The sequence below is a fragment of the Eptatretus burgeri genome, chromosome 2 (assembly GCF_056783735.1).
Source record: "Eptatretus burgeri isolate ZD-2024b chromosome 2, Ebu_testis_v1, whole genome shotgun sequence".
Taxonomy (NCBI): domain Eukaryota; kingdom Metazoa; phylum Chordata; class Myxini; order Myxiniformes; family Myxinidae; genus Eptatretus; species Eptatretus burgeri.
This window is the reverse complement of record NC_140962.1, coordinates 159863740-159888628: the sequence shown is the minus strand read 5'-3', so window position 1 is coordinate 159888628 and position 24889 is coordinate 159863740. Positions and strand designations below refer to the sequence as shown.

At 42.3% G+C, this 24889-nt stretch overlaps 1 protein-coding gene and 1 long non-coding RNA gene across 3 annotated transcripts in view; one reads left to right on the top strand and one right to left on the bottom strand.

The window, feature by feature from the left end:
* The window catches only part of LOC147033715 (uncharacterized), a 53026-nt gene extending 29177 nt beyond the window's left edge, over window positions 1-23849 (top strand). For both annotated transcript variants that reach the window (XR_015055613.1, XR_015055611.1), the window contains exon 3: window positions 23712-23849. This is a non-coding gene — a long non-coding RNA (uncharacterized LOC147033715). The remainder of the gene's footprint in view (window positions 1-23711) is intronic.
* Window positions 6486-23788, bottom strand: LOC147033716 (uncharacterized). Its single transcript, XM_085871863.1, has 3 exons — window positions 22750-23788; window positions 17100-17171; window positions 6486-15028 (listed from the first exon to the last, which is right to left on the bottom strand). Exons 1-3 carry the CDS (start codon window positions 23786-23788, stop codon window positions 13284-13286), a joined length of 2856 nt encoding a protein of 951 aa, XP_085727989.1. The 3' UTR covers window positions 6486-13283.
* Window positions 23850-24889: the final 1040 nt, after the last annotated feature.

The window sequence follows — 24889 nt, the reverse complement described above, 5'->3', positions numbered from 1 at the left end:
CGTTTTAACCGCTCACCTTTACACTGTGCAGCCACAGTGGGCTTTCTGAAGAATTTGTACAGGCAACAACAAACCTCGAGGAAATCAGTGACAGCTTTCTCTGCTGCCAGTGTGTGGATAACTACCAGATGGAGTTGGTGATTTAAGCAGTGCACATCAGGGATTTCTCATTCCAATATCTCTTACAACAACTTTTGCACCCCACCGTGCTTCTCAGCCATTACCGAAGCCCTGTCGTACACCTGACTTAATATTTTTGACGTATCAAGTCCTGTTTTTGTCAGCTCTGCAATTATTAGGTCTGTCAATGTTTTTGCATCTCCAGCGTCAGCTGTAGCTATTGTGAGTAGACGCTCTGTTGCTTCATATGATGCCGATACAAAGCGAATGATGATTGATATGTTCTCACATTCAGTGGGGTCCCTCGTCCCACCCACCTTGATGGTAAACCACGATGTGCCTACTTCTTCCACGATGGCATCCGTCACAACATTACTCAATGTGCAGATCAGTTCATTCTGCATTTCCGGACTAGTATAGCTTGCGTTTCGTGGGATATGCTTTTTTATTTCGGCGAGCTCGGTGTCTTTTTTGAGTGTGTGGTTTAAAAGCGAGAGGAAGAGCCCACTGTGCCCATCTAACATATCTTCAAAATTATCAAGGCTCTCTCTAAAAGGTATTTGGTTTTCGGTGAGAAATCCCACAACATCTATAAGAGCAGACACATAGTATCGGTTTCTATTTAGCTGGTCAGCATTGAGGAGTGTGGAAATCTCCTCACCACAATCGATGCGCCTCTCATTCTCCTTCCACCTCAAAACACAAGTTAAATGTTCCTTTGAAGTTGCGTGTTTGTGAAACCCCCTGCCTTTCTCAATGGCATGTTTCCAATTCCGGTCGCCTCGCACTGTGAAAGTAGAGTCCACTGGGCCACGTGCGGTGTTAAACTTCCTACATGGATAACAGAATGCTGCATCTGTCTGCACACTGTATTCCAGCCATTCATTAGTCTTGTACCACGAGGACACAAACGAGCGACTCTTGTTCTGCAGCAGATGGCCAGGGTACCGCTGTAGAACAATGTGATTCGGTCTCTCACTTCCAAGATCATCGGGAAACGGCTTGAGGGTCACACCCGATCCTGAGGCCGCCGCTGAGCTTGGAAACTCGGCTGCCTGCGCTGGGGCTCCAGCCGCAGTGTTAACGTTGCTGGCTTGGCCAGGTTGGCCAGCTTCTGTCGGTATTTCATCGACATGATCGTCTTTTCCTCCTCCTCCTCCTCCTCCTCCTCCAACTCCTCCCATAACACGTCTTTCATCATCTTCTTCATTTTCGTCGCTTGCATTTATTCCTTTTCTGAGCCATTTTCGTTTATCCATCATCCAAGTCTTTATCTCCTGCTGCGAGCTCGTGCTCTGTGATTCGTACTCGCGACTTGCGACATTTGACGGTTTTATTTATTAAATAATGCATCCATCAAAAACAGGTATTATCTGCATCATTTCAAATGTAAGCACGATTGCAAACACACATATTTTTAATTTTTATTATAAAATTACTTTTGTAAGATGGAGGGTTGACGGGTTGTGAAGGTCACGTGGTGCACGTGCACTTCATCTTTATTAATGTAAATTTATGTCTTTTCCTTAATCATATAATCATATTATGACTATATTACATTTATACCTAACTTACAACCAATCAGGTAACGTGCTCAATAGGGTCTCCATATCGAATACGCTGATTGGCTATTCCTTAAAACTAAATGATCCACGATATATATATATATATATATATATATATATATATATATATATATATATATATATATATATATATATATATATATATATATATATATATATATATATATATATATATATATATATATATATATACATACATACATAACCACCCACAACATCGACATTCGACACGAGGTCTTGGCTGCCGGTGTTGGTGCTTGTGTTATTATCTTTTATCTTGTGGTCTTGGACTGTATTGTCTTGCCAATTGCTTTTGGAGATGCACTGGGAAGCACACACTTATCTCTTGACTGTTATTCAAAGAAGGATATTATTAAAGAACAGTTTATCCAAGAAGGCCTCATTATTCACCATGTTGAACATCTGGAATAAGGGTTTTAATTCACACTGGTGAACTCTTAAACAGCAAGTTCACAGTGGGCGCTCGTCCTTAAACACCAAGTTGTTCACAGAGTACAACAGGGCATAAATGGGTGGCATACAAGTGGGGGGCACCAGATGCGCCATGGGGGAGGCATTGCACCCAAATGCCCCCTCTAGCGACGGGCCTGCTGCAATGTCACCATCCTCTGTCCACCCATCCAAGGAGCTAAGATCCACCCGGTTGCTCATTTCCTCCCTCCCACATCTGTGATTGAGTCTGGTGTGTGGCGCCAAATAAATGATAGTTCTTCTGTCTATAATTATCAATTTATTTATTGCATTCCCTTCCTTCCCTCCCAACCTGCCATCGTATGCCTCCGTTGGGTCAATCTTCTCCTGATGTTGTTGTGTTGGGAAACAAAACCATTGGTTTTACAAGAGCTGAGGTTCTCGCGTCTCTCCTCGGTCGACATATGCACGAGGCCGCCATGACTCAAAGGCAGTCTGAGGGAATTAAAGCCAGTTTGGTGGATCCGTCCAGCATTGTTGTTAATCAGCCTGAACACCACAATGTCCTTGAAAAACAAACACTGTGTATTACTTGCTGAAAAAAGTAGAGTCCAACTCGATACACCCAGAGGGTGGGTTCTCTGCGATCTAATATCTTACCTATTGCAGGGCAGGGGTGGGAGTCCAGAGTGAGAGGGTGGGGTGGGAGGAGGCAGGTGTTAGTATGAGAGGAGCGAGGGGAAGTGGCGTGGAAGGGGTGGGGTGGGAGAAGGGAGGACAAGGATGGGTGTGAGGGAGGAGGAGGAGGAGGAGATGGTGGGATGAGGAGGGGACGGTGTGGGAGAAGGGATCCAGCATTACCTAGCAACACCTGATACCTTTGCTTGTCTTCTATAACAATAAATGTTAGTGTGTGTCAGTCAGTCAGTCAGTGTGTGCATGTCTCCTCTATAACTCCAAAACCATCAAACCAAGCAGCCTGAAACTTTACATGCATACTAAAGGAACTCAAAGGAAGTGCATGAGTGAAAATTGGTTGTTTGGGTTAATGACAACACCTCTTTTGAATATAATTAACAGCCTTAATTAATTATCCTTTATCAAGGCTCATCCTTAGTCACCTCACGATCCCTCACTGGGGTCTTAATTCAACATTTTTTTTTGGCATGCTCAACAATACCTTGACTTGGAACAGGCCGCAATGTTTCCTCAACGATAAAAAATTTTTTCACTTTCCTCACTCATATCATTGAATGCCTGATTTGTCCATTTTGGACATTGTTTGACATTCTGGGCATCTCTGGGTGCATGGTGTTTATATGGCCAAATGGTGATCGTTAATCGCTTGCCAATCCAGCCGTTCCTCATCAACCGTTTGTCAGAGTGCTTGCTTGAGGGGCCTGGCTTCACTGAAGGCCAGACACGTCGCTGGCTGCCAAACCAGGAGGGCCTGGGCTTTGCTTACCTCCAGTTCCTGTTGGGATGCCGATTTGGCTTGCTTTTCCCAGCCATGGCTGGTGGTGGCTGGTGGGGAGTGGAGGGCCATGGCAGAGACAGACTCCACTGACAGTTTCTCCCACTCCGATTTGATCACGCGTCTGGCCCGCACTCCCTTCGGCGGTTCAGTTCCACACTTCCTGAGGACGCCAGACAATCTGAAAGATCGAATGACTACATCCTAATTATGGGTGCAGATCCAGTGAGGTGCTGGCGAATTTCACCAGGATCCATTGCAGGGCGTGTCTAGTGGCAGCTCCATCATCTCTGGATGGGTGGAAATCGGCAAGGGGGAGAGACCCACAAGCACTAATCCTCCGGGTACTGGAATGCATTCACAGCCTCAAGACCCATGCTGTGGTATGGGCCAGGCCCTCACGAGGTGCCAGTGTGTTGAGGGAGAGGGGAGTTCCCCGCCCAAGCCCTTTGCGGGAATGGGATGGAGGATCACTCGGTTTCACCTTGCGACAACACTGGGGTGTACCTGATTGTCTTGCCACACCCAACCCACTTGACAAATGCTCTACAAGCTGCTTGGTTGTTCGTTTCCAAGCCATGGCTGTACACTTCAAAAGTATTTGCACTGTCACTCAATATATCGATCAACTTGAACAAAGTTCAGGCCCGACTCACCCGGTGTTTCGCTCACCGTCTCGCTCACAGTGGCTTCTTCCTTATGACAAACTCGACCATGCGGTGAAGTTTTGTGAAGATCGGTATACAATTGTGGCTTGTAGATGACAGACAAACAGACAGACAGAATAACAAAATAGACTGACTAATATACTTGAAAAATCTTCGATTTTGCATGTAACAAACAAACAAACAAACAAACAGACAGACAGAAAGGTGTGAAAACATCACCTCCTTCACCTTCAGAGTGAAAACATAACCTCTGTGTCGGAGTGGTGACCCGTCCAGGATTGTGCCCAATAGTCAAGGAGACTGCTTTAGGCAGCACCAACGCTCTGCACAGAGTATGGTCCCAATGGATGGATGGATGTTCACCTTCGGTGGTGGAGGTAAAAATTAAACATTTCGTTTTTAAAAGTTTCCTCAACCATTTTGTTGGAGTGCTTGCTTGGAGCGCTCTTCAGGGTTCAATCTCTGGAAGCTTCCAAGGAGATACCACGGCTCGGTTCTCCACGGGGACATTTTCGGAGTTAGAAAGGCAAAATAAATTTGATGATTAGAATGAGTAAGAAATGTTGTCAGTTGTTACAAAGCAATGAATCGTGACATCACGGCAGGATAACCAAGAGGTACGCACACTCACTCTAAGCTGTCTAGCCTGGGTTCGAAGCCTGACCCAGCTATAAACTGTCATCCCACTGTTTCACAGGCAGGGTGATTCATCAAAGTGTGTGCCATCTCTCGGATGGCTGTTAAACTGGACATCCCATCTGTTGTATTCCCCTCCCCTATCTACTCTCCCTCCCCTCTCCCCCACTTTCCTCCCATTTCCTCTCACTCCCACCCCTCTCCCTCTCTCTCTCCCATTATCCCATATCCCTACCCTTCTGTTAAGGACCGATGGTTTAGTTGGAAATTAAAACGGCTTCCCCAGAGTGTAGCATGTATGAATCAGATTCGGAGTGAGCCGACCGGAGGAGTGCAAAGGTCGCTACATGTGCAAACATGCATGTATGCAGGTAGATAGCATGGGTTATAAATACTCCTGCCTGGTCTTAAATAGAACATGGCAATTAAAAAGAAAATGTTGCTCTTTGGCATGTTTTCTCGCCGTTCCCCTCCCCTCACATTTACCTCCTTCCAAACCCCCTGCCCTCTTCACCCCCCCCCCATGGACATTTCCAGTAATCTCTCGCATGCTGTATTAATGTGCTGTTTTAACGAACCCCAATTATTTTAATCCTGCACTACTTCCCACCCTCTTTTCCACAAGTCCCATGATCAAATGCAACTCTTCAAACCTTCCCCCCATTTCCCCCTCAAGTCCCCCAGGAAACACAAGTCCAGAATCCCCTCTCCTCATGCTTAACTCCACCCAAACCCCTCCCCACTTCCGTTCTCCTATCCTCTCTTCTTACACAACCCCCCCCCCCCGCCCCTTCCTCCTGGAGTGTTTTGCGACATTTAGTGATGCATTGCTCTCCACACCCTGTTCGATGGCTTGTGTTCATGGCACTCCAACATGGTTCATAAATGAATGGTCCACGTGATCTGTGGATCCATCAATACGATTGTACCATATCAGATCCATTTATTAGATGGTTCATCATGTCGACCTACTGGATGTCATACATGATCCACATGAGCCGGATGGAGGTATGAAGGCCCACATGGGATGTGCATGTGAAATGGCGCCCTCAAGGGGTAGTGAAGTGCTCCTACACACGACAGGTAGTTCCTTGGTTAATTCGAATCAAATGGAAGATCAAATCCTGCATTGCAGTCTTCAGAAGGAACCCGGATAAGTAAAGAGCAGAGATGGAGTCATCAGGAGGAATCTGGATAGGATTCGAGTTTCAGCCACGGACTCCTCCAACCCTCCAAACCCATCCAGGAGTAGCCAAGTGAGTGTAACAGAACAATTTCTGCAATAATTCACTTCTCCTTGGAGAGATAAACAAAGAAAGAGAAATAAAGAGATAAAAGACAAGGAGAGGTACGTACAGTCAAAGTCCACCGCTCCCATCTATACTAATAGATGTCAGTGTGTGTGTGTGTGTGTGTGTGTGTGTGTGTGTGTGTGTGTGTGTGTGTGTGTGTGTGTGTGTGTGTGTGTGTGTGTGTGTGTGTGTGTGTGTGTGTGTGTGTGTGTGTGTGTGTGTGTGTGTGTGTGTGTGTGTGTGTGTTTACACAAGTACACCTCTCCTTATAAACATTTTTCCCTTTATTACACTCATCACACCCTGTTCAATGTACCCACACGCTTGCGGACGTTTCACCAAGAGAACACCAAACACACCTGCTTGCCGAGCACAACACAGGTAAAGGTGTTCCCTATGAAATATGGTGTTTTGACTTTTTAAAACAATTAAATTCCAGAGAAAAGTGATTTTGAAAATAATTAAAACAAATCTTCATGCAACGAACAACACCATCATGTAGTCTCATTCATTACATCATGTAGTCTCATTTACATCATGTAGTCTCATTCATTACATCATGTAGTCTCATTTACATCATGTAGTCTCATTCATTACATCATGTAGTCTCATTCATTACATCATGTAGTCTCATTCATTACATCATGTAGTCTCATTCATTACATCATGTAGTCTCATATACATCATGTAGTCTCATTCATTACATCATGTCGTCTCATTCATTACATCATGTCGTCTCATTCATTACATCATGTAGTCTCATTCATTACATCATGTAGTCTCATTTACATCATGTAGTCTCATTTACATCATGTAGTCTCATATACATCATGTAGTCTCATTCATTACATCATGTCGTCTCATTCATTACATCATGTCGTCTCATTCATTACATCATGTCGTCTCATTTACATCATGTAGTCTCATTTACATCATGTAGTCTCATTTACATCATGTAGTCTCATTTACATCATGTAGTCTCATTCATTACATCATGTAGTCTCATTCATTACATCATGTAGTCTCATTCATTACATCATGTAGTCTCATTCATTACATCATGTAGTCTCATTCATTACATCATGTCGTCTCATTCATTTACATCATGTAGTCTCATTCATTTACATCATGTAGTCTCATTCATTTACATCATGTAGTCTCATTTACATCATGTAGTCTCATTCATTACATCATGTAGTCTCATTTACATCATGTAGTCTCATTCATTACATCATGTAGTCTCATTTACATCATGTAGTCTCATTCATTACATCATGTAGTCTCATTCATTACATCATTCATGTAGTCTCATTCATTTACATCATGTAGTCTCATTCATTACATCATGTAGTCTCATTCATTTACATCATGTAGTCTCATTCATTACATCATGTAGTCTCATTCATTTACATCATGTAGTCTCATTCATTACATCATGTCGTCTCATTCATTACATCATGTAGTCTCATTCATTCCATCATGTCGTCTCATTCATTCCATCATGTCGTCTCATTCATTACATCATGTAGTCTCATTCATTACATCATGTAGTCTCATTCATTACATCATGTAGTCTCATTCATTACATCATGTAGTCTCATTTACATCATGTAGTCTCATTCATTACATCATGTCGTCTCATTCATTACATCATGTCTCATTCATTACATCATGTAGTCTCATTCATTCCATCATGTAGTCTCATTCATTCCATCATGTAGTCTCATTCATTCCATCATGTAGTCTCATTCATTCCATCATGTAGTCTCATTCATTTCATCACGTAGTCTCATTCATTACATCATGTAGTCTCATTTACATCATGTAGTCTCATTCATTACATCATGCAGTATCATTTACATCATGTAGTCTCATTCATTACATCATGTAGTCTCATTCATTCCATCATGTAGTCTCATTCATTCCATCATGTAGTCTCATTCATTACATCATGTAGTCTCATTCATTACATCATGTCGTCTCATTCATTACATCATGTAGTCTCATTCATTACATCATGTAGTCTCATTCATTACATCATGTCGTCTCATTCATTACATCATGTCGTCTCATTCATTACATCATGTCGTCTCATTCAATACATCATGTCGTCTCATTCATTACATCATGTAGTCTCATTCATTACATCATGTAGTCTCATTCATTACATCATGTAGTCTCATTCATTACATCATGTAGTCTCATTCATTACATCATGTAGTCTCATTCATTACATCATGTAGTCTCATTCATTACATCATGTAGTCTCATTCATTACATCATGTCGTCTCATTCATTACATCATGTCGTCTCATTCATTACATCATGTCTCATTCAATACATCATGTAGTCTCATTCATTCCATCATGTAGTCTCATTCATTCCATCATGTAGTCTCATTCATTACATCATGTAGTCTCATTCATTACATCATGTAGTCTCATTCATTACATCATGTAGTCTCATTCATTACATCATGTCGTCTCATTCATTCCATCATGTCGTCTCATTCATTCCATCATGTAGTCTCATTCATTCCATCATGTAGTCTCATTCATTCCATCATGTAGTCTCATTTATTCCATCATGTAGTCTCATTCATTACATCATGAAGTCTCATTCATTACATCATGTAGTCTCATTTACATCATGTAGTCTCATTCACATCATGTAGTCTCATTCATTACATCATGTCTCATTCATTACATCATGTAGTCTCATTCATTCCATCATGTAGTCTCATTCATTCCATCATGTAGTCTCATTCATTCCATCATGTAGTCTCATTCATTCCATCATGTAGTCTCATTCATTTCATCACGTAGTCTCATTCATTACATCATGTAGTCTCATTTACATCATGTAGTCTCATTCATTACATCATGCAGTATCATTTACATCATGTAGTCTCATTCATTACATCATGCAGTATCATTTACATCATGTAGTCTCATTCATTACATCATGTAGTCTCATTCATTACATCATGTAGTCTCATTCATTCCATCATGTAGTCTCATTCATTACATCATGTAGTCTCATTCATTACATCATGTAGTCTCATTCATTACATCATGTCGTCTCATTCATTACATCATGTAGTCTCATTCATTCCATCATGTAGTCTCATTCATTACATCATGCAGTCTCATTCATTACATCATGTAGTCTCATTCATTACATCATGTAGTCTCATTCATTACATCATGTAGTCTCATTCATTACATCATGTCGTCTCATTCATTCCATCATGTAGTCTCATTCATTCCATCATGTAGTCTCATTCATTCCATCATGTAGTCTCATTCATTCCATCATGTAGTCTCATTTATTCCATCATGTAGTCTCATTCATTACATCATGAAGTCTCATTCATTACATCATGTAGTCTCATTTACATCATGTAGTCTCATTCACATCATGTAGTCTCATTCATTACATCATGTAGTCTCATTCACATCATGTAGTCTCATTCATTACATCATGTCGTCTCATTCATTCCATCATGTAGTCTCATTCATTCCATCATGTATTCTCATTCATTACATCATGTAGTCTCATTCATTACATCATGTAGTCTCATTCATTACATCATGTAGTCTCATTCATTACATCATGTAGTCTCATTCATTACATCATGTAGTCTCATTCATTACATCACGTAGTCTCATTCATTACATCATGTCGTCTCATTTACATCATGTCGTCTCATTTACATCATGTAGTCTCATTCATTACATCATGTAGTCTCATTCATTACATCATGTAGTCTCATTTACATCATGTAGTCTCATTCATTACATCATGTAGTCTCATTCATTACATCATGTAGTCTCATTCATTACATCATGTAGTCTCATTCATTACATCATGTAGTCTCATTCATTTCATCACGTAGTCTCATTCATTACATCATGTAGTCTCATTCATTACATCATGTAGTCTCATTCATTACATCATGTCGTCTCATTTACATCATGTAGTCTCATTTACATCATGTGGTCTCATTCATTACATCATGTAGTCTCATTCATTTCATCACGTAGTCTCATTCATTACATCATGTAGTCTCATTTACATCATGTAGTCTCATTCATTACATCACGTAGTCTCATTCATTACATCACGTAGTCTCATTCATTACATCACGTAGTCTCATTCATTACATCACGTAGTCTCATTCATTTCATCATGTCATCTCATTCATTTCATCACGTAGTCTCATTCATTTCATCACGTAGTCTCATTCATTTCATCATGTCGTCTCATGACATCACGATCATTATGACTGTAAAAAGGACGTTAACCACACCATTACATCACCATGCAAGGACTTCATCAATACAGTTGGCAGGAGCTGGCAGGATGGCCCGGACTCCTTGAGGTACGCACACTTGCCTGGGTTCGAATCCCGATCCAGCTATAAACTGCCATCCTGGTGTTTCATCGGCATAAATTGGTGGACGTTAAAGATCCTATCTGTCCTTCGCGAAGAGTTGGCGAGCTATCGCCGGCACCCTGAACAAATTACAAATTTCTGCCCTGACGAAGTGGTAACTGCTGGGAAAGCAATGGCAAACCACCCAGTATTTAACCCTTGCCAAGAAACTTCTTCAGCAACACCAAACCTGCCTTCGGGCAGAAGACCGGATCCGAATAAAATAGGAGTCAATAGCTTGTGTGAGGACGTGTGATGGTTTCTGGGGTTGGTGCAGCGCAGGCATAATGGGCCAAATGACCTTCTCCTGCGACAAAATCCCTTGTATATCGTTGTCTCGATGTGTCAACAGTCAACACACGCGTGACGCGTACATACATTACACGGTAATTTCACATTTACGAACCATATATTATCACTTCATCTGTAATACCTAAAACCACCGACATCAATTTTCACCGTCTTCACCATTACGAGGTAAAACTTTGGAAAGAAGGAATGTGAGCAAAGGGAACGAGATATAGATATGCAATGGACTCATCACACGTCATGCTGGGTGGTCATCTACCAGCCAAGACCAAACCAAAACAAGGGGCTTTAAGGAGCACAAAACAAGATAATACCAGGACAAAACTAAACCTGCTTTACAACTGGCCAGGAGTTGGCAAGGGAGGGGATAAGACTGGCTCAGACAAGGGAAGAGGGGTAAAACTGGCTGGGGTAAAGGGGGGTGTGAAAACTGACTGGGAGAAGATGGTGGGGGAGATACAAGTGGTGTGGCAATAAACCCTTCAAATGAAATAGAGTCACACAAGCCAAAACCACAATGGCGTTTTGTTTTCCTGGAATACGATGGAAAGTCTCCCAGGAATGATGCACATCAAGTACTTCTGTCTAAACCCGGGCTATCCTAGGACCCCACACAAAGTACTTCCATCTAAACCCGGGCTATCCTCGGACCCCACACAAAGTACTTCCATCTAAATCCAGGCTATCCTAGGACCCCACACAAAGTACTTCCATCTAAACCCAGGCTATCCTAGGGGTCAGGTATGGGAGCATGTGCCAGAACAGCGCGTCGCTGAGTCCACTTTCCGCCGGTACTCCAGGGGCCTCCGTCTGGCCATCCCCCAGGCAGATGCCAGGCCCATCCCCATCTCCTTGAGATGATGGTCAACCTGCTGCAACCAAGAGGCACGTGGTCGGCCCATTGGCCTCCTCCACTCATGAGACTCCCTCGCTGAGAGAATCTGGTGAGCAGGATCAGCGTCAGTAAAACGAGCCACATGTCCAGACAGCCGCAACTGACGCTCACGGACTATGCAGGTAACAAATCTCATCCGAGTCTCTCTCAGCAACCGCTCGTTGGACACAAAATCCGACCAGCGATAGCCAAGGATTCTCCGAAGAGACCTGGTACCAAAGGAATTAAGTCTCCATCTCAGATCCTTGGTCAGAGTCCAAGTCTCACATCCATAGAGCAAGAATGGAAGTACCAAGGACCTGAACACTCGGACTTTCGTCCTCCCGCACAGGTACCGGCAGCGCCACACCCCATGATCCAGTGAATCCAGTGACTCCCCAGGCCCGACCCAGACGTCTATTGACCTCTGACTCACAGCCAGCAGAGACGTGAATATCACTGCCAAGGTAAGTGAATCTCTCCACGACCTCAACATCCTCACCACAAACAGACACAGACAGGACAGCAGCATCGAAGATCTCACCGAAAGCCTGGATCATAGTTGACCCGAAAGCTTGACACAAATCCAGGCTATCCTAGGACCCCACACAAAGTACTTCCATCTAAACCCGGGCTATCCTAGGACCCCATGCAAAGTACTTCCATCTAAACCCAGGCTATCCTAGGACCCCACAAAAGTACTTCCATCTCAACCTGGGCTATCCTAGGACCCCATGCAAAGTACTTCCATCAAAATCCAGGCTATCCTAGGACCCCACACAAAGTACTTCCATCTCAACCCGGGCTATCCTAGGACCCCACAAAAGTACTTCCATCTCAACCCGGGCTATCCTAGGACCCCATGCAAAGTACTTCCATCAAAATCCAGGCTATCCTAGGACCCCACACAAAGTACTTCCATCTAAACCCGGGCTATCCTAGGACCCCACATCAAGTACTTCCATCTAAACCCGGGCTATTCAAGAACCCCACATCAAGTACTTCTATCTAAACCCAGGCTATCCTAGGATCCCACATCAAGTACTTCTGTCTAAACCCGGGCTATCCTAGTACCCCACACCAAGTACTTCCCTCAAAACCCGAGATATCTTAGGACCCCACACGAAGTACTTTCATCGAAACCCGAGATATCCTAGGACCCCACTCCAAGAACTTCGGATGAAACCCAGGCTATCCTCGGACCCTGAAAAGGACCCTTGTCTCATCGTGATAAAACCCCATCCAACAATGGAGTTGGAAAACGATCATAATCTACATTAATTTACTTTGGCGCTTTAGAATTGGAGATGGAACTGTGTTCAACTTCACCTCAAGCTGGTAACAGCTTTAGAAAGGCAAAGAAAACAAGAGATTTCACAATACAAGGGTTATGCAAAACAACTGATAACCTGGAACATGATGTTCAGCAATTCCGATTCATATTGAAGAACATTTTACATTTCAACCGAGTCACCACATGGAACCAGCCTGTCAACCTCACGACAAATATGAATGAAGCTTTCCTGCAACTCTCTGGAGCTGGGACTAGGAGGTGATGGTGGTTGCATATCCGTCACATGTGTCATTTCAGACCAAGACTTCCCCGTCTCTCTCTCTGAGCCCGATTCATGCGGAACCATGCTGGATCTTTGAGGTGACCACCACAATTCTTTGGTGTTGTCTATCCCACTGGCAGGTAGAAGTGTATTAGTAGATCGACAAACATGCGCCTCGACATCCTCACACGAGCTTCCTACAGAGGAAACGCGTAGTCGTTTTTCCTTTCCGGTACTTTCTGCAGGTCCATCGTCCCAGCTGAGGGACCGAAATGGACTGTCAGGAGAGCCAACCGAACCCAAAGCTTCGTCAATGCATTTGCACAAATCAATAGGAGAAGGTGGTCGGAGCTCGATGTCTGAAAGTGACAGTGTCTCACAGCCATTACTTTCTCCCACAAATGAGATCGCTAGTGGCATGGCTTCACCAGGAAGGCACAAGTAACCATGGGGCTGCTCGCAGCTGGCTTGGCAGGACAATGGGGAATGATTGCTGAAGGGCTGGAGTAGATTCCGGCCATGTTCATTGCCTTGTTTAAACAGGATGTCAGGAGTACACGAAAGACTAGCGCGTTGGTTGTTTGGTAGCTCCTGTTCTCCAGGCTTTTTGCATGGTCCAGCCTGGATCAGTGTGCCTGGCCAGGTTGCGTCAGGTGTTGAAGGTGGCAGGTTACCACGGTGGTGTTGGCAGACCCTTGACAAAACAGCAGCAGCCAGGAGAAAAGCAGCGACTAGCTCAAATATATGGTATGCAAGATGAACCCCCAAATGAACACCCCAGTAGTTATTTCCAAAATAAGGTGAGATAAGCAATGGAAACCATGAACGTAAGGCAATCAAGAGAGAGTAAACTTGCAGGCCACAGCAAAGCAGCACTACACAAGCAGCAGAGAGAAGCAGGCACCGTCCCCTAGATGGTTCAGGCTTCAATGCTGGCCCTTCAACTCCCAATTTGCCTTGTTTGGGCCGTGCATTTGGTCCGAGATGGCGTGCGAGTGTGAAAGTTAACAAGCAGAGCACGGCCATCCAGATTGTAAAGAATGCTCTGGAAGTAGCTGGGACAACATGAACCATTAGAAGGCCCCAAGCCAAATCTGCACTAATGGACAGTAAGAAGTGTAGAGGAAAGGTGGCAAGGAGCAGAGAAGGTCCCAGGGCCTTACAGCAACCATCTGCAACCCTCAGAAGTGCCAAAAGGGATGTAACAAAAGCTGCCGAGAAGCATGGGAACCCGACATTATAAAGTAGCTGGCTCCATAGAGTTTCGACAAACCGATGAATGATACAACCCCACAGGATCGTGACAGCCCGGCTAACACCCAAAAAGAACAGGAAAGCACAAGCTGCATTAACATAGCAACAAGACTGACGACCATGTCTGCAAGTTGAGCAGAGAAAGCCAAACAGAGTGAAAACTGTCAAAGCAATGTAGGCCGAGGCCTCGGTATAGGCCAAAGCTTTCCAATAGAGGCCCAAGTGCCGCTGGAAATCATTCCAATGAGTGCAAGGGTCTGGGAGAAGCACCAGTGTACGGTCATGCTGGTGTGTCGTAGAAAAACCAGGGGTCGTCGTCGGAACCTTTGAGAATTCCCATTCTTCTGAAGCCTTTGTGAGCATTGATGGAGTTGACAAGGGAAGAGATTCTGAAAAATAAAATGAGGGCAACAAACGTTACAATGAAAAACTGAGTGTCCATGTAGATCATCTAAACACCACACCTGTCTTAGTCACTGCAATATTAAACCATTTTATTTGAAGCAAGCAATGGTAGCTGCACACAAATTATCATAATTATGCCATGAACTGGAATTATCCAAGTAATTCACCACCAGAGACAACATTTTCATCAGACATTGTATAAACTCGGTGCATATCTGACTCACAACTTGTAGAAGGCTCGGTATCATAAAGAACAACAAGAAAAAGAGGACTTGTTTTGTGTGGTGTGTTGTGTGTGTAATGGTGTGTTATGTAATTAATAAGAGATATAACGAGAACTGCCACTTTATAACTGCTGGCAGTGATGACCGGTTACCAAGACATCCCGCTTTGATCGGTCACCTGACCCTGACCCATGAAGTTTATTATTATTTAATTGAATTCAGAATGGGATGAAATAAGTAAATTAAATTCAGATCAAATGGAAGACCAAATAGGTACAAGTCCTGCATTGGACTCATCAGAAGGAACCCAAACAAGCAAAAAGCAAAGATGAAGTCATCAGGAGGAACCTGGATAGGATTCACATTTCAGATGTTACTCCTCGACCTTCAAACCCATCCAGGTACAGCAAAGTGAACGTTATTCAAGAAAAAAAACACAAAAACACAGATTCGAAATAATTAAATAATTCGGACTGCCGGTCCATGTGTCCGATCCGGTTGAAATTTAAAACCTATATTTCCCATCACTACTAGATCATAATTGTGAAGTTCCATGTCGATCGATGAAACGGTTAAAGAGAATATTTTGAAGATTTTTGTTCGATTCAATATTGCTGCCAGACCATGTGACCTATCAATTATTTGGGAACATGTTGGTATCCCTGAGGCTAGGGGAACATCTGTGTGAAGTTTTCCCTCGATCTATCAAGCCATTCCAGAGAGTTGCTTGTGTGAGAGTGGCGACCCGTCCAGGATTGTACCCAATAGCCAAGGAGATTGCTTAGGCAGCACCAACGCTCTGCACAGAGTGTGGTCCCAATGAATGGATGGATGGATTCTGGAGAAGATTTTTTAGGTTTTCAGGTAAATCTAATATGTCTGCCAAACCATGTGATATATGACATCATAGGTGTGAACGTTTTGTTCCTCATGGATGCAGTCATACCTGCAAAGTTGCCTCGATCTGTTTAGCCATTTCAGGTGAGATTTTTGAAGGTTTTTTTTCAATTATTTTTATTTTTATGTTATGAATTTTTTTCTGTGGACCAATTAATCCCAAGATGACCCTCAAAAAAATTCAGTCTGATTGGATGTAGTGTTGTACATATACAATTATGATGTCATAATGAATGCACCTATGACATCAGAAGAAAAAAAATCACACTTATTCCCCATGGGGAGTACTTGTGCCAAGTTTCAATTTTTTCCTTGGTGTGGTTTCGAAGATACAGAGGTCCAAGGTTTTTCCTTTTTCCCAGCATGGCTGCCGCATCACGTGACATATGACGTCATAATTATCATTAAAGCATTCTACAGGAGTAGTGGCACCAATGGTGAAAATTTCGTGTCAACCATACAAGTGGTTGCAGAGAAAAACTTTCACATTCTGTGCGGACAAACAAGGTGTCATATGGTAGCCTGACAGGTATGACACCAATCATGCAAATGACATCACTGTCACCTTGACCTTTGAACATGGTTGCGGCATTTCCGAGTAATAAACTTTTGTCGTCCCTAAAGAAAAAGCCGATACTTTAACATGGGTGACTTCATTGCCATGGAAAAGACGTCACAAATCAACGGATTTCCACCATTTTGGAATGGCGTCATCTGTTCCCCGTCCCCCGTCCCCTGCAGAAATTTTGCATTTCAATAACGATCGGATTATCAAATCTGCCCGGAATTTGTACAACACTCTCTCCCCTTGGCAAGGGTAACAAGACAAGAAGCAGAGCACATTCGAAGTTGTGAGATTTTGTCCACAGGGGAAACATGAACATTTATCAATGGTTCAGTGAAGGGAAAGTGAAAAATCCCACAATGTACATACTCCTCGCATGGCCCGATGTGGTTGTTGCTCCTGGGAAGATGTGCCTTGCACTGGCGATTCGGATCACAAGGGCTGTTGGAGTGAAGCATCGGAGAAATGAAAACAACAAACAGCAGCAACATATTCATGAAAACAACAGAAAACTAGAAAAATCAATCAAAGGTTTCAGAATCTCACCAGGACTTGTTTTGTGTGGTTTTGTGTGTGCTGGTGTGGTTGTGTTGTGTGGAGATGATACATAGGTAATGTAGGTTTATGTTCCTACAGTGGACACACAGACATTTTCGGTTTTATTGTATACATTCACAGTCCAACCGTATGCATTTCAGAGACAAAATCACGTTCCACACATATGCACGTTCTAATAGGACATACTGTTGTGGGCTGGGGTTCGGTGGCGTTAAACGACCACTAGGTGGAGCAGTGGAGTCGTCTCCCACCGAGCACCCAGAATTTAGGTCGTGACTCTCAGACAACTCCGAAAGGTCATGGGTCACATCGAGGACTGTGGTCGCTAATATTTTGACGGCGTGAGGTAGGGTCCACTTGTCTAATTCCAATTTACCTAAGTACTCACGCCGTCCAACTCCTGGGGAAACCACACCCTCGGCCGACCTTGTCCGAATCGAGTCGCCATCACAGACTCGGATCCGGCGTAACCGAGCGGGAGTTACCAAACCTGCGCCGGACCAAATGAACAATTTACGGCACGAATGGCTTTACTATTTCTCAATACGCACTTTGCGAGGTCAATGAAAGAAAGCACAGAAAACGAGCTGGTATATTTAACAGGGTTTATGTAACAAAGAATAATCGGGTCGGGGAAAGGTGGCAAGAAAGGATCAGGGTTCGGTGCCCTGAGCTCTGCCCTGAGCAGAGTTATCACGAATAAAAGGCAGGCAATGTACAATGAGCAAAAGCACTTAAAAATCCTACTTAAAGACGGGGCCCACGGACACACACACACACACACACACACACACACACACACACACACACACACACACACACACACACACACACACACACACACGAAACTGGAACCCGTGGGTCTATTCGGTAGGGCCGGGCCAGGGTACCTGTCCCGCCTCGTGCGGTCACACCGACTCGAACCACCATGGTGGGATTCAAACCCATGACCCGAAGTCCATGGCCCACGACCCTGGCTTCTCAGTTCCCAGATCTGACCTCCAAAGGACCAAAGACCGCTCCAACCACGACCACGACGGTCTGCAGAGCCCTCGTCAACAACCACTCAGCCACGACGACAGACCGCTCGGCAATCGCCACGATCTCCTCTCTAGCCGAACCCTGGTCGTGCCAACCACCCTACCCTTCTGAGGTGGGAGGGGTCTCTTCTCGCCACTCGCCTCCTGATTGGACGAGGGGTTGTCAGATGACTCGTGGTCACCTCCCGATTGGCTGGGGCGTGCGTGTCATGCTCGCCCTTCGCTCATTCGCTGGAGGAAACGTCCATGCCCTGCCTTGGGGCGGAGCCTCGATCTGAGGCGATGTAGGCTCTGCCCATGCCTTCAGCCAAAAACAAGTGGGCAATGGCGACTGGGTCGAGAGCGGGACGGTGACGTTGTTGTAGTGGATGTAGTAGTAGTAGTAGTTGTTGTTGTAGTTGTTGTAAAAACCTAACTAAAAAATAATGCGTAGCGCATACACTAAATTCCCATTAGACAGAAGGAGGGATTATAACTATAAATGCATACTTATCGAAAAAAACTAAGCTACGGGGACTCTGGCTGTTTGTGTGCACACGGTTTCCAAATCTGTAACAATACTTTATAAATGCACTCATGTTCTTAAAACACATACTCACATACTTAATGGCACATCTTTTATAGACATACTCACATTCTAATTGTACGTACTTTATAGATGTACTCACATTGTAATAGTGCGTAATTTGTTGAGGTACTCACATTCTAATTGTACAATCTTTTATAGATGTACTCACATAATAATTGTACATACTTTATAAACACTCACATTCTAGTTGTAATACTTTTATAGAGTGACTCGGTTTGAGAAAGATAATGTGCAACACTGAGAACCACCTGGTGGCGTTTGTGGCCAAGATTAGTAAATTATGTGTGAACAAAGACACAATCAGACAAACGTAAAAATGAAAAATCACTCAATGAGCGACACTTGGCAAGCAGAAGAAAGTAGAACAGCACTCAGGAGAGTGCATACATCTGCCAGGCTGAACACTTTACATTTTGTACCCCATCGATAGGCTGCATCTGAATAAAAATCAAATCGGCTTGTTCATATAATCTAACCACCTCCTCCACCTAATTTTGTCATAACTTATCCACAACTTTTTGAAATATCATGCTATATATAGTTTTTGGCCCTATCTCTCAATTTTAGAAATTAGGCCTCTGTTGACCTTTTGACCTCAAAAATAATAATTCAGTGACCTCATATGCAAATGGAGTTCAAATTTAAATTCAATCGGAAAAAAATTGAGGCTTTTAGAAATTACACCTAAGTGGTTGACCTTTGGCCGATGTTGACTTCATAAATAATAATTGATGGTTGAATTCAGTAAGCTGATGTGAAAATCCTGTTCAAATTTGAAGTCAATCAGATGAAAATTCTCAATTTTAGAAATTTGGCCACCTATGTTCACCTTTTGGCCGATGTTGACCTCACGTCGGACTGTTGATCGACCATTCCACGGACAGTACCTACAATCTCCGAAAGTTTCAGAATGATCGGCTGAAGGTGAGCGGATAGACAAACAAACAAACAAACGGAAGAGCTCAACATACTTGGCCAAAATTTTTTTTGGCCAAGTAACGTACAGACTCATATGCAATGCATCCTCTTAAGGGTAACTATCCATAACAAATCTGAATAAACACAAGTTATCTGCAACAACTCCTATCCAAAAGAAAACTATCCCGAAGAAGTCTCAACATTACATTCAAAACAAACTTGTGAAACACAACAATATCCACAAATATTATGCAACATAAAATGATCACGAGGAAATATTATTAAATACAAAACTACCCGAAACATTCCTGGTGTTTGCTTAATGGTCGGTGGTGGGCTTCGGATCCCAGGATCCTGAGTTCAAATTCCCCTTGGCTATTGAATTAATACCAGGTGGGGTTGACTGCCTGTCATCTTTCCGAGATCGGCAAAATGAGTGTCAGCCTGCTGGTATCCTGTGCCGGAGAGGGACCTGTCCAGGATTGTACCCAATAACCTGGGAGACTGCCTAGGCAGCACCAACGCACTGCACAGAGTATGGTCCCAATGGATGGATATCCAAAATAAATCTTAATTTATACAATACTATCCAAAACAAATCCTATTAAATATGAAACTATCCACAACAAATGTTATTAAACACAAAACTATCCGGAACAAATCTTAATAAATACAATATTATCAAAAACAAATCTTATTAAATATGAAACTATCCAGAACAAATCTTATTAAGCACAAAACTATCTATAACAAATCTTATTAAATACAATACTATCCAAAACAAATCTTATTAATATGAAACTATCCACAGCAAATATTATTAAACACAAAACTATCCATAACAAATATTATCAAACATGAAACTATCCATAACAAATATTATTAAACACAAAATTATCCATAAATCATACTAAACACAAAATTATCCAATACAAATCTTACAAAACACAAAACTATCTATAACAAACATTATTAAACACAAAATTTATCCATAACAAATCTTATGCAACATAAAACTATCCATAATAACAAATCTTACAAAACACAAAATTATCCATAACAAATCTTACAAAACTCAAAATTATCCATAACAAATCTTATTAAACACAAAACTATCCAAAACAAATCTTATTAAACACAAAGCTATCCAAAACAAATCTGATTAAACACAAAATTATCCATAACAAATCTTACCAAACACCAAATTATCCATAACAAATATTATTAAACAAAATGATCCATAACAAATCTGATTAAACACAAAATTATCCATAACAAATCTTACAAAACACAAAATTATCCATAACAAATCTTACAAAACTCAAAATTATCCATAACAAATCTGATTAAACACAAAACTATCCACAACAAATCTGATTAAACACAAAATTATCCATAACAAATCTTACAAAACACAAAATTATCCATAACAAATCTTATTAAACACAAAACTATCCAAAACAAATATTATTAAACACAAAACTATCCAAAACAAATCTTACAAAACACAAAATTATCCATTACAAATATTATTAAACACAAAATTATCCACAATAAATCTTATTAAACACAAAACAATCGATAACAAATCTGACGAAACACAAAACTATGCAAACAAATCTTATTAAATGCAAAACCATGTCCAAAAATATTTTAAACAAAAATACTATCTCCAACAAATCTTGTTCAACACAAAACTACAAACCTATCTGTAACAAATGTTATTAAACACATATCTATCCATAACAAATGTTATGGAACATAAAACTATCCTTAAAAAAAATCTTATTGAAGACAAATCTATCCCTGGAAAATCTTTTTAAACACAAAACCATCCATAAGTAGAAGGGCACTCAGTCAAGTGCATACTTCCTCCATGTTATGCCTGATCCACGAAAACATGTCGAGCCCAATAACTTTTTGAAATATCATGCTATATAATCGTATCAATGGTGAAGAATAACTTTTTTCAATTAAATAATTCTCATATTCAGGTCCAGATTCAGATGTTCACCAAAATCGAATCAATTTGTCATGGTCACACCCAACCTGTCCACCAAGTTTCAACCGAATCTGTCCACAACCTTTTGAGATACCGTGCTATATATTGGTTTAGCCCTATCTCTGAATGGTGAAGAACTACGTAAAAAATTGTTACATCTGAATCCGGATGTTCACCAAAATCTAATCAGTTCGTCCTTGTCACACACACAACAACCTGTACACCAAATTTCATCCGGATCCGTCAACAACTTTTTGAGTTATCCTGTACACAAACAGACAAATGGACAGACAAACAGACAGGGGTGAAAATATAACCTCCTTACACCTTCAGTGGTGGACCCCGAAAACTCCGAAACACCCTTAAGACCCAAAATACCCCAAGGACGACGAAGACCCAAAAGTTCTCGAGGACCCAAAAGACCATGAATACCCAAAAGTCGCCGAGGACCCAAAAGACCAAAAATAACCCAAGGACCCAAAAGACCCCTTAGACCACAACACCATTTTTTAGACCCCTCACACCCTTCAGACAGATTAAACAGCTGAGAGCCTTGACCACTTAGACCACTTGGACCTTTTATATATCACAAATAAATTTCAAATAAATATAAATCACCAATATTAGAAAAAAATTGGAGAGAAGAAATGTTTATATTATGATTGATGTAAATCATGACAACACAGCAAATCTGTGACGTCAATTTCTGCAATGACGTGTGGAGAGGTGAGCGTAGCGAGCCATCAATGTTTACAAATCAATGAGAGTTTGTTCATAAAGTGCATAAAACAAACAGTTCGTTGGCAAAACGAATACAACAATGGTGCCTCATTTTCAAAGAGTTTAAACTATCCATAACAAATATTATCAAACATGAAACTATCCATAACAAATATTCATCAAAATGTTCACCTGGAAATTCGGTTGAAGACGCGCCGGATGACGCAGTTGAAATATCAGATTTCATGATGGCTTCACTGATGTCAGTCACTTCTGTACCATGATGCATCGCTGGAGCAGTATCGCTGAGGTCCACTTCTTCCTCAAAGTACACAGCACGAGATTGGTTTGTTCTCGATACAACTCCAACAGGGTCCAAAACATCCGTTGTTTCACTCGGAGTCATTTTGGTGGAAACGGATCGGTTAGTTCTCAAAAAAAGTTGGTCCAAGGTCCCGTGTTTATTGCCATATGTTGTTTGTGTAGTGGAGGTGTCTTCTCTGGTCCAGTGCAAGCTCGAGTCCGATTCATCTGGACTTATTGTCAGTCCTCGGTGTGGCGTCTTGAGCACAACTGATGAGAGAGATGTTTTTGCGTTCAAGGTATCAAACCGAGGCTTTGGTGAATTACGCCGATCATTCTTTTCTTCATGCACTGGTACTGCCGTGGGAAGGAGAACGGCAGTTTGTCCATCCAATCCATCAACATCAGTTTCAGGAATTACTGGTGGTTGCTTTCCATCTTCCTTGTCTGCCTGATGAGTCCCAGGTAACACACCACCCCAGGAGGGTAGACCTTTTCCTGAAGGCTTCCACTGCGTTGAAGCAGAGTGTTCGACTGCGGGGGAATCTGAATTTTGCATTGCAGATATCCCTGATGTGCTGTCGTTTGTCGCCTTTTCACCGACATCGAACCGGAGTCCATTTGCTCCTGATCGTTTAAACTTCAGAGTCCCTGCCGAGTCAGATCGAGGAGTTTCTTGTTTCCAGGTATGAAGATATTCTTCTTGTCGGAGAGAAATTCCATTTGTCGTGTTTGATGATGCTTCATTTACTTTTGATCTTTTGTGAAATGTGTTTAACGAAGCTGATGATTGTACAGAAAAGGGAGTTGGGAGATTGTGTTCTTGAGCAGGTGACTCGCTTTGTGTGCAGATGGTGCAGCAAGATGCTCCAAGGAGGAGAGTGAACAGGTGAAGGTGGCACATGTTTTCCTTCCGGATTCGGCACATAGACGTGTAAAAGTGATCGTGTGCCAGCCAAGTCGGACGATCATCAAGCACCCCTTCTGTGGTCCAACATGTGGATACAATGCAAGGCAAAAACCACTGCTTCGATTCACGATGATTCACCACCTGGAGTCCGGCTCTGTTTCATAACCTGGAAAACACCATAGCGACACATCAGGTCATCGTGTTTCTTCATGCCGACATCCCAGGTTGAGATCCAATTTTCCATGTTGAATTGTCTATTAATATCCTTACAATTGAGGTAAAACATCCCGATGTTTCTTAACATCCTTATGCTGCATTTAATCATCGTGATCATCCTTACTATAATTAGTGTTTTTTGTGTTTTTTATTTTTATTTCCAGGGAAGGGGGCATGGGTACAGATGGTCTTGGGTTAAAAACATACAACATCAACTACACACCACTCTTGACGAGACCCCCACAAACACCACTCCGTACACATGTACACAATGACCCATCATTGCTCAAGCTACCTAAAAAATCCTGACACATCCTCATACCCCTCGATCTCCATCACTTCCAGGTACCTATCTAATTCTAATTTAAACTTATCTACTGTTTCTGTTGACACTACCTTTCCAGGGAGATCATTCCATGCATTAACTACTCTCTGAGTAAACGACCCCTGCCTTGCTACCGTCTTAACTCTCCTCCTCTTTACTCTCAGGCTGTGGCCCCTGGTCCTATCACCATCCACTCTGCTGAATAATTAATCTTCACTTATTTTATCTCCACCTTTCATTATCTTAAACATCTCTAATCATATCTCCTCATAACCGCCTCATTTGTAGTATATAAAGACCCATCTCCTTCAGCCACCATTCATAGCTGAGTCGAGCTAGGCCTGGAATCAATCTCGTAGCCCTGCGCTGAATCCTCTCCATTGCATCTATGTCCTTCCTGCATCGTGGTGACCAAAACTACACACAATATATAGATTTCTTTTTGTATACCTTGTCGAGGCTCGGATGAGAGTTAACACACAACGCACAGCAAGGGGGGATGAGACAAGAGGGGCGGGAGTGGGAGGGACAAAACAGTGGGGAACATGGGGAATACAAGATGGACATTACGGGGACTT